Source organism: Perissodus microlepis, chromosome 8 (genome assembly GCF_051167445.1).
Source record: "Perissodus microlepis isolate ML-2025 ecotype Zambia chromosome 8, ASM5116744v1, whole genome shotgun sequence".
NCBI lineage: Eukaryota > Metazoa > Chordata > Actinopteri > Cichliformes > Cichlidae > Perissodus > Perissodus microlepis.
Window position 1 is genome coordinate 6,878,287 of NC_140468.1, and position 19,242 is coordinate 6,897,528.

A 19,242-nucleotide genomic window follows, 5' to 3' on the forward strand; every position below is an offset into this window, starting at 1 on the left:
AGAGAGAAGGTAAAGCATTTCAGTGATTATAAATAAAATGCATTTCTTAACCGTAGGCGTTATAATAACTAAATTAATAGTAATGATTGGTAAATTAATCTTTATTAATAGTTTAGGATGTTTGAAATGTATAAATTACAATATAAATACAAATTCTGAAATGTGTCACTTACCTGCATGATGTAATGAAAGCCACAGGTGTTTTCCGTTTTCCGTTTTTTCTGCTATAAATCCGGCGTTACAGGTCTACATCAGAACACCAGGAGACATTTGAGTTTGCTTCATACAAGAGCAGTTAATACCTTTTGGAAAATGATCAACAGGGTTTTCTTTGCTTGCCTGTTTCTCGGTCTGGTCACTGCAGGCTCCTCGTTGAGCTGCAGATGGATGGATCATAAATTCAAACAGCACAACGAAGAGACTCTGAATTTACTTGATACCATGGTGAGTGCACGTCTTTTAATATTTATGCTAAAAAATTTTTTAAATGTGCGTAAATTTAGTGCCTGTTTACTGAAACACTCCATGTGCTTCTGTGTGTGATGCAGGCTAATAATTCCACTAACATCACTGAAGTGGAGGTCACCGTGCCCTTCCCTAATCACCTGTACCACCAGGTGTCCAAATCATCAGTAAGTAAATCTCGGTTTTTCTGATTTAATCCCGTAATATCCCAGACTACTCTTTAAAGTAAGCCAACTTCAGTTTTAACTTAGAAACGTAATTTTCTTTTCAGAGACAGTCCTGTGAGTAAATTATATTTGATTGCTCTCCTGCTAGGTTGAGGATAAACTGGCTTTCACAGTTCAGGTTCTGGAGGAGGTGGCTGCCCTGTTTGAGCAGGATCACAGCGCTGCATCATGGGAGGACAGCACAGTGAGGAACTTTCTCAATATTGTCAACAAACAGGCTGAAGAGCTTCGCTCCTGTGTAAGTTCACTTTCAGTTAGGTTTTTATTACATTCAAATACTTTACATGACATGACATATTCTTAATTGTCGTTTTGCTTGTAATTAAATTAGATTGGGAGCCACAGTCACAAGAAGAAAACCACAAAGCTGCACATGTACTTTAAGAGACTCTCACATCATATCCTAAAGGAAATGGTAAGATCATCATTCTCATTAATTTGGGGTTTAGATCATCCTTAAGATAAATAGATATAATAACTTGTTTCAATAACAATAAGAATACTAATATTGGTATTTCTGTAGGGTCACAGTGCTGAAGCCTGGGAGGTGATCAGGAAAGAAGCCAAAGCCCATCTAATGAGAGCAGAACCGCTGGCTTCATCTCTGCACACGGCCAACTAAAATCTGTCTGTTACAGGAAGGATGTATTAATTTAGTCATTTTTTAACTTATTTATCTACTAATTTATTTACTGATTTTTACATTGCTTGTATAAGTGAATATTTCTAAGTGTTAAACAGCATGTCTTTATTTATTTGTGAATTTACTTTAAATTAAACAGAACATTTTCTGTATCATTTTATATGTTGAAATCAATAAATATTTCCCATTTAAAAAAGAAAGTGGACATGTTTTTTTCCTGCAAAATGAAGTAAACAGATGTTGCATTTGCACAGATGATGCTTTTTAATAGGTAGAATCAAATATCAGAAACCTGCCGAGCCAAAGAAAAATTTCTTTGATCGTTCACAAAGACAGATCTGCACGTATAACATAGAAACTACAAAAACAGATTAGTCTATTTTTTTCCTCTCACTTTATCATAAGATTGATATCATAAGATATCACAACATTTAGCTAAAGGGGACACAAAAAAAAACCTGATTCAAATTTCTTCAAACACTATGCTGCTGACATTGTGCAGTGTCACTGTGACTGATTACTGAAAAATACAAATGAAAACATTAATAAAAATCATTAAACAAGATAAGCAAGTTTCAAAGCAAAGCACGTATAATCCAAGATTCTTTTGGAGGAGTCATTATAACTACTACTAGTTATAATGTTTTGTTTCATTTTAAAAATATCAGCTGTTGGAGTCTTTCTAAAGAACCAGAGTTTATGTTCTCAGTAGACCTGGAGTATAGTAAACTATGCTTTGTTTACATTTCTTGATTCTTAAGAATATAGAAAATGTTATTTGCACCAAATCATTTTTGCCCCTTCCACTTTTTGAAGCCAGCTTTCCTCTGATTGGATACTCAGCCTTCTACATAAATCACCTATCTGTCTTGCTGAAATGACCATATTAAATATATCCCATCTCAGTGACATCATATATAGCCAAGACAGGTGAAAAACCTAAGATGCATGTTTGTTTCAAAGTAAATACTCTGACAATACCTGAAACTTTGGACATATTTAAAAAGCCATCGACCATTGCAATAGTAAATTTATATATAAATGCAGAACTAAGAAAAGCACGATAGTTCAATTTAAACGAGGGGATAATGGGAAGGATAGAACTTTAAGAACAAATTTGAAATGTCTAATTAAACAGAAGACTCAAATAAAACAGAACAGTGCTGTGATGTGTTTAGTTTTGTTGACTGCAGTGACACGGTCACAGGTTTTAATCCACAGTCACAGAGGTCCTTTATTGTTGTGGGGTTTGGATGTTCTTTCTGTTCTTGTGGCATCTTCCCACAGAGCAGACAAGTATACATGGGTTAAGTCAACAGGCGGTTCAAAGTTGGTCGTAGTTGTGAATGTCATTGTGTTAATGGCTGTATGTGACCTGTTCAGAGTACGTCCCTCCTTTAGCCTTATGAGAGCTGATGGATTGATGAATGTTGTACAAGGATGAGCCTATTACATAAGGGAGGCATTGAAGCATGGTCTGTGACACCTCTGGCAGGAGAGAAGGACTAATCAATAAACTTTGATTTAAAATGGCAAAGTGTAGAGAGACAGAGAGACCTGAGATTTAACATAAGATTAACTTTGTAAAGAAATGACAGACAAGTCATTTCATTATCTAGTAATCACCATCATAAAATTCATTATAAATATACCCAAGAGGCAAATCTGAACACTACAGGTGTGAGGGGCTAACAACGCAAAATGACCATCAGTGTTAATAGAAACAGATCAGTCAGTTAGAGAAGACTTAAACCAGTGTGAAGCAGTTATAGCTACAAATAAACTGCTCCAGACTAAAGGTAAGACTTTCATGCTCCTGTTTACTGAACCTTACTGAACTGACCAAACTGCTTATTTGTATTAATTACAAACAAGTTTAAATTTCTTATTTTTCTGTTTCTTATTTTGTTTCCTATGAATCAAAAGATTGACAATATCCATTTGCAATAAGTGTTCTTTTTATTACGTCAAGACAAAAAAAGTTATAGAAAATATTAGATTTAGTTTGTAAGCACTGAAAATACTGATGCAGTCAACCGATAAATAGAAGTCAATAGATAGATAAATAAATAAATACAAAAAGTAACAGGCAAGCAGATAAATGAATATATTTTCATGTAACAGACAGATTTTAGTGGGCCGTGTGCAGAGATGAAGCCAGCTGTTCTGCTCTCATTAGATGGGCTTTGGTTTCCTTCCTGATCACCTCCCAGGCTTCAGCACTGTGACCCTACAGACACAACAACATTAACATTAGTAAAATATGCCAGAGGTGTTTAATTAAAGAATTGGTTTTAAAAAAATAATAAAGACCTACCTTTTTCTTTAGGACATCATCTGAAAGTCTTTTGAAATACATTTCTGTCCTGAAATACAGCTGTGAGTTCTTCTTCTTGTGACCGTGGCTCCCAATCTAATTTAATTACAAGCAAAACGACAATTAAGATTATGTCATGTCATGTAAAGTATCATATTCGAATGTAATAAAAACCTAACTGAAAGTGAACTTACACAGGAGTGAAGCTCTTCAGCCTGTTTGTTGACAATATTGAGGAAGTTCCTCACTGTGCTGTCCTCCCATGATGCAGACCTGTGATCCTCCTCAAACAGGGCAGCCACCTCCTCCAGAATCTGAACTGTGAAAGCCAGTTTATCCTCAGCCTGGAAGAAGAAGAACAGATTACCATAATTCCCTCCTCTTTTAGAGAGACAATCAGTAGCCAGAAATATATTGTTTGGCTCACATAAATTACCAATATAATATTTACATAACATTGTAGATTATTGATACTATGGGCTAACGTTTAAAGAAAAACACATAGAAATATGCGCCATGTGGCCCATTTGGACTGTTTTATGTATAAGGAGATATTCTCCGTGCTCTCATTGTGAACTAAGAGATAATTAGTTTATAAATAAACGCTAAGATTAACTTACTGATGCTTTGGACGCTTGGCGGTACAGATGATTAGGGAAAGCCAGAGTGACCTCCACTTCAGCATCTTCAGTGGTGTTGGTGGAGTTATAAACCTGTACAACAACCAGAAACACACAGCTTGTGTGTTAAAATAATCAAACATCAAGTTCAAACCACTAAATGTTGTTACAGTTTTCTTAAAAAGAGCGCACTCACCATGGTATCAAGTAGATTCAGAGTTTCTTCGTTGTGCTGTCTGAATTTTTGATCCATCCATTTGCAGCTCAGCGAGGAGCCTGCAGTGACCAGACCGAGAAACAGGCAAGCAAAGACAATCCTCATCATCATTTTCGAAAGGTATTAACTGCTCTTCTATGAAGCAAACTCGGATGTCTCCTGGTGTTCTGATGGAGCAGACCTGTAACGCCGCATTTATGGTAGAGCAACATATTTCGTTTTCTACCTGCGTGACCTGAACGTAAACTGTGGCTTTCACCGCAGCATTCAAACATATTTAATTAGATCCTAAATCGTGTGAAACAATCACTGGCGTACAAAAAGTAAGAATATCGGCTCAAGTAGGAATAAGTTATATAATAAAATAAAAGGGCCCCTGGTAAAACAGCAGCCTACAAACACCGGCCATAACACGGAGCAAGTGAAAACAAACACAGCTCACGACCGATGCTGCAATTTGAAATGTTTAATCTTTTATATTTGATATTGAAAAATATAAATGGTAATAATGACTAATGGGATTTTAGCTGCTAATACAAGTAGGTTGCAAACACCAAGCCATGATCACCTATCATTGCCTTATTTTTTTTATTTATTTAAATATTATTTTTGGCAGAGGAACAATAAAAGTCTAAGCAAAGACACCCTCTCCTATCAGTCTTGGGCTGAATATAATATTGCATGACTTTCGTTTTTCTACTAGGATGAAAGTCTACTCTAATCTTCCTAATAAAAATGTGAAGGACAATCCCCTTCTCCAGGTTATCTGGTTCACACGCTGATGAAACAAGGCGAAATATCACTGACCGATTCGTAAGAATGAGCGTCACAGCTCAGGCGCCCAGTCACCAGGACGCTTTCACTTTCTCAACACAGTTTCTTCCCTTTTACTGCACACTGGATACTGAACAAGCAGATCTGCAGTTTTACGTATTGCGTAAAGGGTTATTATTCAAACAGGCGCAATTAGGTAATTTGAACAACAGAAAAAAACAAACACGGAGAGTACAGGCCGAAAACACTGTGCCTACATGGAAAGAACGACTGGGGAAACAAAACCATGACAAATATCCGTGGAAATGAAATAAATTAACTATATAATTGTGAAATACCAGAGATACATACATAGATATTATTTTTAAAATAACAATTAACTATATATATATATATCTTTAGAAATGAAAATGAAATGTTGTTTGTTCTGTATTCTTTAAAATGTTCATTGAGCAAAATTAGATATTTTTGCATTATTTTATAGCATAAAAGGATCACCTCCTCTTGGAATCAGAAAGGTATTTATTGCTGTTATTATTATTTAATAATAATATAATATAACTACAAATTGAGGAAGAATGTAGTTATCTATTTTAATTTGAGTCAGTTTATGTATTAAGTACAGTTATACCTCACAGACACAAAGTACAGTATAGCATGAGAAATAAGTGAAATTTAGCCTTGATTTCAAATTAAGCAACAAACAATAAACACCATCAATCATTTTAATGCGGTATAATACTGTGTGAGGCCCGTTCTTCCTTTTCAGCAGGGGGCGCAAGAGTGCTTGATCTATCTATCTAACTATCTTACTGTCTATCTATCCATGGTCACGTACATAAACACATTAAACTGAAAAATGTGACAAAAGAAACAGTTAGAGGTTTTCCTTAACAAAACAGCATAATCATACCTTAGTAATAGTTTAAAATTCAATCCAACTTTTTGCAACAAAGCACTTTAAAATACCCAGTACAGGACCAAAGTGCTGTACAGTAATGCAGTTAAGAACAATACAATAAAACAAAACAGAGAAAATAAACCACATAATACATAAAAATTAAAACAGCCTTATATTTAAAAAACAAGATAAAACAGCATAGAATCAACTAAAACAAAAAACCGAGGTGTCAAAGGCCAGGGTGAAGAGATGGGTTTTCAGAAGTGATTTAAAAACAGGCAGAGAATAGGCCTGTCTAATCTCTAAAGGCAGATCGTTTCACAGTTTTAGAGCTGCTACAGCAAAAGCACGATCTCATAATGCGTGCTTCATTCACCTGTTCACTGTTGTTGCTGGAGATTTTAATTCCTTAGGTTGGATATCAATATTTCTAGAGTATGATATGAATACTAGTAAACAGTAAATAAAGCGTTAACACGAATAGTATAGTGCAAAATATTATCATCCAATAGGTAAAATAAGGTAAGGTAAGTCGATTTATAGTGGAGAAGAAGTAAAAATAATAAAGAGGTACTTAAAGTACAAGTACATTAAAACATTACTCCAGTAAAGTATTTGAGTCTTCAACTTCTTCTTTTGGCTGCTGGCTTTAAGCAGGCCAAGTTCATCACCTACTTCCATCCGAGTAACCAATATTGTATGAAATTGTTCTGATTCGCACAAAGATTTAGCAGCAAATCATGTTATATTCCCTTCATGAAGCAACGCTCCCCATTTATACCCACATATTGAGTTCGCTGGCGTGTACACCTCTGGATTATTTTCCTTGATGCCACTAATTTACCCAGTGGCATTCGTGGAGGGCCAGTCATATTTCAGTGGGGGTCAGTACCGCCTCATCCCCCTTCTTCTGGACTCACCTCTCACCACACATTCAAACGATGTGAATTAACGTGACGATAAATCAGCACCAAACACTTGTATAGTGCCAGCATATGAGGAGGGTCGTAATGTGATTGATACTGATGTTAATGCCAGAGGAGGTTTATGTATCTGTAGTTACTGAGACAGCGAAGCGTTGGAGACTTGTGCCACTTTGCGCCTGAGCATTTGGCAACCCCGTAACTTTGCGCGCTCTTCCCCTTCATTTCAAGTTACAATAATACCACTTACAGATGATTGTGGAATATCTAGGAGGGAATACATTAAAAAAAAAATACACTTGTTGCATCGGGGATATCATATTATAATTCAGTACCGCGCTGGGATTCAGCGAGGTCTTTGGAACAATCCATTGTGTCAGGAACCTTCGTAAACACAGACTGCATGTGCTTGATTTTAAACAGCTGCGGCACGGGGACTGAAAACACCTCAATTCAAATAATAAATGGTGTACTCCAATACTTTTGTCCTTGTATATTTAAAGATTCACACTAAACAGGGAAGTGTGAGCATAACTAGAGGTTACAGTTTGTACTTACAAAATAACAATTTATGCCTACCCAATTGAATGTATGAGTTATGATTTAAACTGCTTGCTTGAAGTGTTTGCTGAGTTGGAATTTTTAGTGATTAGACATGCACTAATAATTTGTTTCACGTCTTGTCCTTTGGCAAAACAGACAAATGCAATAAAACAAAAAGTTGTAAAACAAGTTAGACCAAAATAAGGGAAGAAGAATATAACAAAAGCATTAGCAAAAGCACATATTGGCACATTTTTGATTTATATAAGGCTGAAAATATGCTCTAATTTCCCCACTGATCGTGAAGGCAATCCCCTTCACCTGGTTCCCACGGTGAAGCAGATAATCTCGATAAAACAAGGTGAAATTTCGCTGACTGGTTCGTATGAATGAGCGTCACTGTAGGCCAAAGAGTCACGAAGCCACTTTTTTTTTCTCCGTGTAAGAACTTCCCTTTTATGGCACAATCACAACTAGAAGTAACTGTGAAATGTGACTCCATTCAAAAGCTTTAATGTACACTTACAACCACCACACTGGAGAGAGTGCGTAAATGTAAATATTTTTTTTTTGTTTGTTTGTTTTTTAATCATCATGAATTGCGGAAATTTTATCCATGCAACGTGCATTTAAATAAGGACATATCAGTAAAATGTTTAGGCTTTAAAAACATTTATATGTATACTCACAGTAAAATACCTATGACACTAACGTTTCTATACTTTTTTTAATGTTTGTTTTTACACTTTACTATTCTATAATTGTGCATTTATGGGGATATTTTGCACATTGTGGATTATACTGTTAGTATCTCATTATCCATGTTGTTATGGATATTATGCTTGAACAGACGGGGGTGAAGGCCAAACTGGAGAAAGATAGAAGAAAACGGAGGAATATAAGAAGAAATGACAGAAAAAGAGAGAAAAGAAGGGGGTAGGAGGAAAAGTCGAGGATAAAGCAAACAGACATGCTGGATCACAAACAAATATACGATTTTGCAGTGTGTGTGCATGTACGTTTAGATATCTTTGTGAGGACAGAAAATTGGCATGCTGCTATACTTGTGGGGGCCAACAGTCACTTGTAGGGACAAAGTGCCCGTCCCCACGAGTTTGAAGGCATTTTTGAGGTTTAAAATGTGGTTTTAGTATCAGGGTTGCAATTAGGTTATGGCTAAGTTTAGGCTAAGGGTTGCAGTTAAGCATTCATTTTTGTTTGTTAGGGTTAGGGTAAGCAGCTAGGGAAAGCATTATGTCACAATTAGATGTCCTCACTAAAATATGAAAACCAGTGTGTGTCTGTGTGTGTGTGAGTGTCTGTGTATGCACTTTTGTCATGAAAGACAGTTGAAAATGACCTGGTCAAGTGCTCCTCTTTAGAAAGCAAATATATGTGGCACAACAAAGCAGACCATTATTCTGCTTTACACAACAGCTGAACAGGACAAAAAATAATAATGTGGGATTTTTTTGCTTCCCATAGAAACCAAGTCTGAAATGTGTGACATCAGAACCCACCTTTGTTGAGGTGAAAGCCACAGAGGTGAATATGGAAAATGAAACAGGTGTGCTCTGCTATAAGTGCTGCTGGGCATGTCAGCTCCATCAGAACAGGAGATATCTGAGTCTGCTTCATACAAAGACAATTGACATCCTTAAAAAATGATCAGCAGGATTCTCTTTGCTTGCCTGTTTCTTGGTCTGTTCACTGCAGGCTCCTCGCTGAGCTGCAAATGGATGGATCATAAATTCAAACAGCACAATGAAGAGACTCTGAATCTACTTGAAACCATGGTGAGTGTGTTTCTTTTAATAGGCTTAAAATTTTGTTGAATTTTTCTTAAATTAAATTATTCAGACTTAGTGTCTGCACTTCAACTCTAAGTCTGTTTCTGTGTGTGATCCAGGGTAACAACTCAACTAACACCACTGAGGTGGAGGACACCGTGGCCTTCCCTAATCATCTGTACCACCAGGCATCAAAAGCATCAGTAAGTCAACCTCAGCTTTTCTCATTTTATCGCATAAAATCCCAGACTAATTTCTCCTTAAGGTAAAATAATGTAAAGGTTTTCAAATTTTACCATGGGTATGAAATACAATCAAAAACTACAATTCATAACCGTCATAACTCTAACTTCTTATTATGCAAACCCAGGTCTGAGTGTTCTGATATTTGTTCTTATTTTTCAAGTTTTTTGAATGATAAAAACCTATGATTCTTCTTCTTCTTCCAGGCTGAGGATAAACTGGCTTTCACAGTTCAGGTTCTGGAGGAGGTGGCTGCCCTGTTTGAGGAGGATCACAGCTCTGCGTCATGGGAGGACAGCACAGTGAGGAACTTCCTCAATATTGTCAACAAACAGGCTGAAGAGCTTCACACCTGTGTAAGTTCACTTTCAGTAACACCACTATTGAGATAACTGAGATCAATTATACTGCTAAAACATATATTAAAATTACTATTTTTTCCTGATTTAGATTGGGAGCCACAGTCACAAGAAGAAGAACTCACAGCTGTATTTCAAGACAAAAATGCATTTCAAAAGACTTTCAGATGATGTCCTAAAGAAAAAGGTAGGTCTTTATTTATTTTTTAACCAATTCTTTTATTAAACACCTCTGGAATACTTTACTAATGATAATATTGTTGTGTCTGTAGGGTCACAGTGCTGAAGCCTGGGAGGTGATCAGGAAGGAAACCAAAGCCCATCTCATGAGAGCAGAACAGCTGGCTTCATCTCTGCACACTGCCAACTAAAACATGTCTGTTACAGGAAGGATGTGTTAATTTATTTGCTTCTTTTTATTTATTTATTTATTTATTTACTCATTAATTTACAGTATTTCTATTTACCATTGTCTTTTTAATCAAACATGTTGGTGATTTAAAAAAAAAAAGAAAAATGTTTTCCTTAGTTATGGGAAAAAATAAATTTCTTCAGCAAAGAAAGATGTATTTATTGTTTTTATTCATGTCAAACAAACCAAATACATATGTATACACTTAATCTTAACAAACAACTGAAAAATAAAAAAACAAGTAGATGTTGTTTTTGTTCTTTGACACAAGTTAATCTTTGTTTTTGCACCACCCTCAGGCTTCAAAATTTCATGTTAGCACAGGCAGTATGACATTATCCATCCATCTACTTACTTAAGACTTATTTTGTTAGGAGTCATAAGGGGCGTGAATTCTGTCCCAGCTCACACTGATCAAGAGCAGGGGTACAACCCAGAGCCTGTGAGACTGATAGACTGGACATTTATAGGACCAACTGATACACAATACAGTTTAAATAAACATCACCAGAAGCACCAAAAAGATCCGCTGAAATATCAGCTTTTGGGTCTAAATTGCAGAAGGGCTTATTTACACTTTATGACAACAGAATAATTCAAAACAGTGTTACTAAACATCACATTTAAAAAAAAGGGGGGGGGGGGGGGGGGGGGGCAAGCATGCTGCTGCACATCTACAAACAAACCATGTATTGTGTTGTGAGAAAAATGCACGTCTCCATTCTCAGTAAACTATTTAAGGACTTGCTTTACAACTTGCAATTAAGAACATATAATCTGTCCTCATTCAGAGGCTTTAGCAGGTGAAAAGTAGTTGTGTGAGTCTCACTCCCACGGGGCCTCAGCTCCCTCAGCCTGAGCATACACGGAGAGTTCCTCATACAGACCTCCACCACATGTCTCGATTGCCAAGCCCTAAAAGACGGAAATAAGTCAGTTTTACTAACTTAATTAGTTTTACTTATACATGTGTCTAGATTTGTCACTATACGATTAAAAAGATGATTAAAAAAATTCTGAAAATCCATTACATAGTTACTGTATATGTCTGGGCATACTGGCAGCTACAGTTTTTATTTGCATAGTTGGTGTTTCAGACATGACTCAGAGTTAAAAATGGGCTCCTGCATAATGTCACTGCAGAATGACATTAACTGAAAAAGTAACAAAACATAACAATGTTTGCATGAACCTCAAACGCTACTGTTCTTCATTCATAATGCAAATTGGAGCTCAGCCCAACATCCTTACTTCATTTGAGTTCATGGATTTTACTTCGTTTGTATTTATTTTTGAATTTTACTTAATTATATTAATGTATCTGTAATTGCTGTCTGCATACTAAGTAGTGTAATTGGGTGTTCTTTTATAATTTTTTATTAGTTTTATTTAATAATTTGTACCAATAGTTGTTCATATTTATCTTCAAATCCTTAGTTTGGCAGTGTTTAGGTTATTATTTTACTTAAACCATGTAAAGCTGTAAGTGTGGTTTCCAGTAGTTATATAACCTGGAACAGTGTACAGGTTTAGCCATTGCGACTGACAATCCTATAGTGCAGTGTTCATATTCAGGGTTGTTGTTCAAATCTTAAGAAAACCAATGCTGTTCTAAGTGATGGGTCACAGGACTGCAAGAAAAAGTGAGCTCACTGACTTTTAAAACAGGTGCAGTCTTACCTTCCTAGTAGTTCCTAATAAGGTGATTCAAAGTGTTGATATTAGAAAAACTTCGAAATTCTGAATTACAGCCATGTTCATTTGGTTAATTTGTGGGTTTGACTGATTTACATGAGACATGCATGTTCAAAATAAAAGTTATAATTTCTCCCACTTAACCCTGTAAAGCCTGAAATATAAAATAATGAAAAAACCTTTTTTAAAATGGACCTTAAATATTATTTTGCATATATGAGCTTTAATTAGTATCACATTTGCTGCATCCAGCATTTTATGTTATTTTCTTTCTCTTTTTTTTGGCAATTTTTGTGTACAAATATATTTACTTTTTTTTAAAGGGTCTTCAGGGGAAAACTCACACTGATGATGAAAAAGTCTCAAGAAAAAACACAAAGACTCATGCATTGAGTACGATAATTGAAGTTGATCTTGCTATTGTTATTATTATTATTTATTAACTTACACTTATGTACACTATTCTGGAGCCTTGGTAAGATTATAATTTATGACTATGTTTTTGCTATGTTGCTTTAAATAACTCTTCACTATATGAAAAGTCAAGCAATCACAGTAAGACTACCTTCTACACTTTTGGTATAATTGATTTACAAACAGTTCTGTTTCTTGTGCAAGAGAACAGCAGCAACAAGATCTATAAAAATCCTTCAATTGTGTTATTATTAATGCAATAAACAAATGAAACACAAATTCAGCCAGCTAGATGTACTTTATTTATTAACTCAAATATAGGATGTGTATTCATACATTCAACAATAAACCTGACGGTAAATTTGTGGTTAGGAGCTCAGTGGTGCACGGAGATTGCGATTCCTGTTTTTTCGCTGTCTATTGTGTGCCTGCATTTTTATGTAAAGTCACACAGCTGTGGTGTGTATTCACTGTGACATGTTTACACAAATGAGACCACACAGTGAAGCATCACTGTAATATTTTTTTCTTAAAGAAAGCCAGTGTCTTTCTTTTTTTCACTTTTTATTGTAAAACAAAGAGCTGACAAACCTCATAGATGTGATCTGTTTCCGGCTCCTCGTATTCGCTGTCCCTTCGTTCCCACTGTTAAAAAAGGAAATGGGGGTGTGGGTGGGGAGAATGAATGCAATTAAAGAGCTGGTACCATCTTATTTAGAGACACATCGCGCATAACACACAGTAAAATAAATTAAAATGATATTTAAAGTTTTGTTTTGTTTTTTTCTAAATTTGTCTGTTTGCAGTAATGTGGAAGTAGGTGTTGTAAGCACCAGTCAACTCAAATAACTGTAGTGAAAATGACTAAAGCGTGTTTTGTTGTAGGTTATATTAAAAAAAAAAAATTACAGTTGCACTTGCTTTCCTGTGTTATAAAGACAAAAGCTAAATAAATGTTTGTAGAAAATGATTAACCTATTAAATGGCAACATAATTGTAGCTAACACTGTGATAACTCAAAAACTAGATCTAACTTCATATATAGAATTAAACTAAGTACTATTTTAATAAAATGTATGGATTTTCTTTTTTAACTATCGGTGGAAATCACTGTCAGTTATTAATATACACCTTTGGTAATTTTTGGTATGTTAGAGAACCTCTTATCTAATACGTCTATTTGAAACCTCCTATTATCTCCACTTCCAGTTTCGTAGCTGCTGGTTACAACATAGAATGAATGAAGGCCTACGGAGCTGTAGCCCAAAAAAGTTTATTTCTTGGGGTGCACATGTTCCCTCTGGCAATACTGATTATCTTTTTTTAGATTTATTACAGGTTTTATTTAAAGTAAAATGGATTCATGTGTGTATTAAGGATGTCGAAACATTCTAAGACACTTTATGGCATTGACAACTTTGATTTCAGGCATAGCGATAATAACAGATTAAAAAGTGTTGTATAGGTAAAACTGGCTTACTTTTCACAAAAATTTAAGGACATAGGTATTGTTTTAATTTAATTTCAGACATATATGAAGCAGGTGTAAATAGTTATTTTAGCTGTGCAGCTCAATAGCTATCTCATGAGCACCTGGATGAAATACAGCCATTTACAGTATAGTGGGAATGCCTAACCTAGATTGGCACTGATTGGTATCTGGCTGGCGCCTTAGTAATCAGGTACTTATCATTTCAACATGTCAGAAATCGTAACAGCTAGCTTCTTTTTAAGTATAAACTAAGCTAGCGTCTTGACAAAAAGCCAGCTTCTGTTTTGCAACAGCAACATTTATACGTGCATTTTATTGAGCAAATCACAAGATGAGATAACAAAGCATGTTCTATATATATGATACAATTTAGAAAATGATCAGGCAGCAGCTATGATATTTGAGCGACTGTTGATCTACTGTCTTCTTAATTAGATGATTTGCTGCCTTTCTTTTGCTTTACTTTGGACTGTTAGTATGTTTACAGAAAAGTCAATGTAAAGCTGTTGCCTTCGCCACTGGAATACAAAGCATTTTACTCAGTGCACCACGTTGCATCCACATTAAGCAAAGCGAAATGATCAATTAGAAAGCCTTTCTGTTGTGAGTTTAATCATAGTAAATGCATATATTTTTCTCTACAGCCTTGTCATTTCTTTTCCCTGCTTCTAAAGAAAAACCTCTAAGTTTTCCTGAAATAAACCATATTTTAAAAAAAATTCTTGATCCAAAGAACCCTGCTTTCTGCTGAAGATTTGTTATGCAAGTTCTGCACAAAATCCTTTTTTGGAGCACACATTTGCCTCGAGTTTTGTTCATCGTGTTCCTCACCAGTTTTTGTTTACGTAGCAACAGAGCAGCAATGAACACAGCTAAAAGAAAACCCTGGAACACAATAAGACCGTCCTTCACATTGCTCCTGTAGAGTGCCTTTTCCATCACAACGGGTCCTGCACAGTGAAAAGATGTATGTCAGCTGCGCATTTTCACGAGCGAGTTGGTACATACTTAAAAATAAAAAATATGGCAAAAGTGCACTGTATTTTTAAAGATCTGCTGATGACATGCTGTTCCAGCTACTTACTGAAAACGTTTACTTCAGTTCCGGGTCCCTGTGTTTCATCTATCTTGCAGTAGTACACGCCACTGTGCCTCATTTGTATCTTCTTGATGTAAAGATAGGCCTTTTGGATAAAACCATCGTTTTTAAAACTAATGTTGTCATCTATCAATGTCGATAGCGGTGTTTGCTCGTCTCCGATCTTGTTGGCCTTGAACCACTTCACAGTAGAATTATCTTGTCGTGGGGATAAACAGTAAATGAGCACACTGCTTTTAACTGCCACACCATAGAAGCGGGGTTTCTGTCTGATCTGCAGTGTCTTGTTATCAGCAACTAAGCAGACAAAGAAAGGTTGAAAGACACCGTGACACAGTTATACCAGCAATTATCACACATTTCAAATGGACAAAATATACATTAAAAGGATTTTGTCATTGTGGTTGAGGATAAATAATGTGTATGCCACTTATGAGATGCTTGCTTTACAGAGAACAGTGATGTACGTAACCTCCTGGGACCCCGTGTCCTCATACAGGGACATTGCATTTAGCCTTTTCTTCACCTTATATGTCATTCTAATGAATCATGTTTCGTAGTTTTTTGTTTGTTTGTTTGGTTGGGTTTTTTTGTGCCTGTCCCGTTCGGCAATGTAGCAATCAGAATTATTGTCTGAAGGCCAAAAAAAAGGCCCAACAGATTTTTTTTTTTAATCAAGTAGATCATTATTGGCCCACTAGATTGATTGGTGTTATTTTTTCATTTATTTTTAACTTTTAAGTTATTACAAACAGAACAGACATGACTGGGGGATAGGAAAGGGGAAGACAAAGACAAGAGAAGTTCAAGAAAAGGAGAGGGGAAAGAATAACAGGCAGAGGGACAGTGAGAAAAGACATCACCTGCTGGAAGAAAAAGGAAAATAGAGAACAACACAGTAGGGAGACCACAGCAACAACCTTGATAACTATAAATAACAGTAAATAATAAATATTGAATGTTACCGAGCAGAACACAAGACCGACAATGCACAGTATGCTTTGAGGCAGCAGCAAAGGAAGATATAGAGTGTGTCTATGAGCACCCATGTGTACACCTGTGTGCAGACTTGTCTGCGTAAAAAGTTTCTCCATTTAACTATCTGATAGAGGGTGTGGGGAGCCATAGCCCTGTCCCCCAGGACATGAAGCAGACATGGAGGAGATCCAGCTCCCAAACATCTAGAGGCCCTCCAGAGCGCGATAGCCCAAGGAGGACCACCGGAGGGGCAGCTGCGCCATCCTCCTGGAAAGAGCTGAGGAGAGCCCCAGACTGAGGGTCACCCAGCAGCCACGGTGAAGAAGCTACAGGAGACTGCGGTGACATGCCCGCAGGCCCTGTCGGCAGCCAGCTGCAGGACGAGCCCCAGGCCCAGAGGGCCGAGGTCCCCCCCCCCAGAAGGGGCCCAACTGAGCCACAGGTGCCAGGCCCCACCAAGAGTAAGTCATTGCATACCTGAGTGCCCAGCCCCGGACACCGAGAACCACCAATGCACTGACGTCTGGGGGCATCAGCCACCGGCAGGGTAACCCCTAACCCACATCTGGGGGGGCTGAGATTTTGTACTTTTTCAAGTAATGTTAACTTTCTTGTTTTAAACCCATTGTCCCCAGATGAGGACATGTTTTTCTGTGAAATCATAAGGGCTTCCTGTTGAAAGAGGAAGCTTAGTTTGTATCATGAAGGAGCAAGCTAGGAGAAGTTAAAAAATGCGTACTAAACAAGAGCTCAGGTCTCAAGAGGCTAATGCATGTGGAAACAAAAGATAAATGCCCTGTAACACTAATTATGAAAAATTACTACATAAAAAGAGACAAACTTCAAGATGATGACGGAACCAAATGGTCCACATGGTGGAGAAAAGTGCCATTGTTGTAAGAGACATTATTCTTTGTCTCCATTATTCAGTTTATTCAGTCTAAAAAACATAATAAAAAGATGTTGCCAGATTTCCAGGTTTCATCTAACCTACAGTATAAATTACACAAACCACAATCATCAAAAATAGGAAGATTTTATGAATGTTGCTACAAAAACAATCATCGCAGATAAGCTAAAATTAAATTGATAACCATTTCTATTGTAATCCACAAAGTTTAGAAAACAAAGTGAATAATGAATTTCCTTTTTGAAATGGTAATGCCAATGAAATGATAAATTGCACTATTTTCTCAAATACTATGGAGTAATGATAAATCAATTAATGTAAATAAAAGCCTTATTATCCACTGATATTGAAAATAATTCTTATTTGTGGCCCAAGACATGTATACATGCATGTATGAGGATATCATATTTGTTTGTTTTTAATGTTTACAACACATAAATATCAGATGCTTTTTTCTTTTATTTGCTATTTCTATATTCATTCTTTAAATTAGATTACAAGTTATATGTAAAATAAAGCAATGGAAACTAAGAACTGAATAACTTGGAGGTGCAGGTGTGATATTTATTTACTATAAAATTATAAAGGACTTCAATTCATCAACATGACAATAATCTTATAGTCTTTGTTTCAGAAGAAAACTTCCTCTTTTCCCCAGATGGGCAGGAAGTAATGGTGCTGCAGAGTCAAAAATAACATGCAAAACACTAGTACGCAGTGTAGTTGTGGTTTAACAGTTATAAAAAATACAATTAAAAAGACTGTGTGAGGTGTTATAAATTACCAGTACTGTACTTTACTGAATTATTTTGGTGTACTGGCACTGTGAGTTAATATATGTAGCACTCAAACTGGTATTTTTCCTGTATTGGTTTCATTTTTCAGTCACAAAATCGTGTTGATTATATTCCAAAAGTTTCCATTTACCTGACAGACTGATTAAAACAAGCCCCCACCATCCAGCTAACATCCAGCGCATGATGTCCTCAAAAAGAAGAGAAATACGCTTCAGATGCTGACTCCACGGCTGTATCTGAGTTTCTCTGCAGGTCTAAAAGTGTTGTGAACGAAGATGAAGTGTCTGCATCAGTGGGTGTGCAGTCTGTCTTCTGTCACCATGCAGGCAGGCAAATAAGAGGAAGAGGGCTCTATCGTTGAACCAAAATAACAGCCCACACTTTTACTGTCGGTAACCCGTGTGATTAAATGTTCCATTTTTAGGGACAGATGAAACAGCATTATTAAGCTAAACATTAAGGTTATGATTAGTGATACTACAGCCAATATAATATCATAGTTTCAATATTGATGCCAAGATGATGTTTTTAGATAACTTAGATTTCTAAAGAAAGCCTTCATGGTCAAGAAACCAAAGCAGATCATTTTTAAACATGTAATTCCTTTTTAAAAAGACCATTTACAAGACACAGTATGCAAAAGAAGATACTGTACTGTGCAAAAGTCGTTGAGACTTTTCAACCCTTTTTGTTTGTTTGTTTGTTTGTTTGTTTGTTTGTTTGTTTGTTTTGCTTCCAATGAGTCAAATATGTCTTTAGCAGTGGTCTTTAGCAACAATTCTCCAGGCTTGGACTAAAGTTTCTACAGTTTTTAAACCACTCAACACTCAACTATAAATCATTCCAGCATAAAAATGGCACCTATTGAAATTGATGAACTAGTTCACAAGCAAATTGGCAAAGAACCAATTTTAAATGGTCTCTTCAGACCGAAAAACCCAATTTATAGAGAGCTTTTACCAGAAAACTTGCATATTTTGGCATGGTGTGCAGTGTATCCTTAAAAAAATTGAGGTAACTGGAAAAGTGGAGGACAGAAGAAGAAGTGGCGGTATATAACAATATATATCTGTGGTAAATTAGCAGTAACTGAAAGTTATGTATAAAAAATAACAAAAAAAAAAACCCTACCAATTACCTGAAACTGGGCCAGAGAGATAAACCTGGCCCTTAAGTTGATCCATATATATACAGTTTGCCAAAGCTTCCTCAGAAATGCTCTGAAAATCAGTGGCAAGAGGTGACAAATCAAGTGACAAATCCAAATTTGTCCAAAAGGGAAATAATGGCTATTAAAGTAGCTATCATTGCCTTTTGGTAGTTATTTTGTATAATAAATTAGCACCAGAGAAATAAAAGTATATATGACCAGAGAAATTAGTGACACATTACAAAAGCATGGTAGCTATGATATGCTCATTTA

At 36.1% G+C, this 19,242-nt stretch overlaps 4 protein-coding genes across 5 annotated transcripts; 2 read left to right on the top strand and 2 right to left on the bottom strand.

The window, feature by feature from the left end:
* Nucleotides 1-312: 312 nt before the first annotated feature.
* LOC146381278 (interferon a3-like) lies at nucleotides 313-1,314 on the top strand. Its single transcript, XM_084937240.1, has 5 exons — nucleotides 313-444; nucleotides 549-632; nucleotides 781-930; nucleotides 1,024-1,107; nucleotides 1,216-1,314. Exons 1-5 carry the CDS (start codon nucleotides 313-315, stop codon nucleotides 1,312-1,314), a joined length of 549 nt encoding a protein of 182 aa, XP_084793366.1.
* Nucleotides 1,315-3,466: 2,152 nt separating this feature from the next.
* On the bottom strand, nucleotides 3,467-4,600 carry LOC146381279 (interferon a3-like). The gene is made up of 5 exons (XM_084937237.1): nucleotides 4,469-4,600; nucleotides 4,273-4,365; nucleotides 3,847-3,996; nucleotides 3,653-3,748; nucleotides 3,467-3,565 (listed from the first exon to the last, which is right to left on the bottom strand). The coding sequence occupies exons 1-5, from the start codon at nucleotides 4,598-4,600 to the stop codon at nucleotides 3,467-3,469; spliced, it is 570 nt and encodes a 189-aa protein (XP_084793363.1).
* Nucleotides 4,601-9,294: 4,694 nt separating this feature from the next.
* Nucleotides 9,295-10,393, top strand: LOC146381280 (interferon a3-like). The gene is made up of 5 exons (XM_084937238.1): nucleotides 9,295-9,426; nucleotides 9,540-9,623; nucleotides 9,870-10,019; nucleotides 10,114-10,209; nucleotides 10,295-10,393. The coding sequence occupies exons 1-5, from the start codon at nucleotides 9,295-9,297 to the stop codon at nucleotides 10,391-10,393; spliced, it is 561 nt and encodes a 186-aa protein (XP_084793364.1).
* Nucleotides 10,394-10,615: 222 nt separating this feature from the next.
* Nucleotides 10,616-18,112, bottom strand: cd79b (CD79b molecule, immunoglobulin-associated beta). 2 transcript variants are annotated; one of them, XM_084937243.1, is made up of 5 exons: nucleotides 17,950-18,112; nucleotides 15,120-15,431; nucleotides 14,867-14,985; nucleotides 13,135-13,188; nucleotides 10,616-11,349 (listed from the first exon to the last, which is right to left on the bottom strand). In XM_084937243.1, the coding sequence occupies exons 1-5, from the start codon at nucleotides 17,999-18,001 to the stop codon at nucleotides 11,260-11,262; spliced, it is 627 nt and encodes a 208-aa protein (XP_084793369.1). In that variant the 5' UTR covers nucleotides 18,002-18,112; the 3' UTR covers nucleotides 10,616-11,259. The 2 variants fall into 2 exon arrangements, with proteins under 2 accessions (XP_084793369.1, XP_084793368.1); XM_084937242.1 differs by lacking the exons at nucleotides 10,616-11,349; nucleotides 13,135-13,188 and having other exon boundaries at nucleotides 13,196-14,985.
* Nucleotides 18,113-19,242: the final 1,130 nt, after the last annotated feature.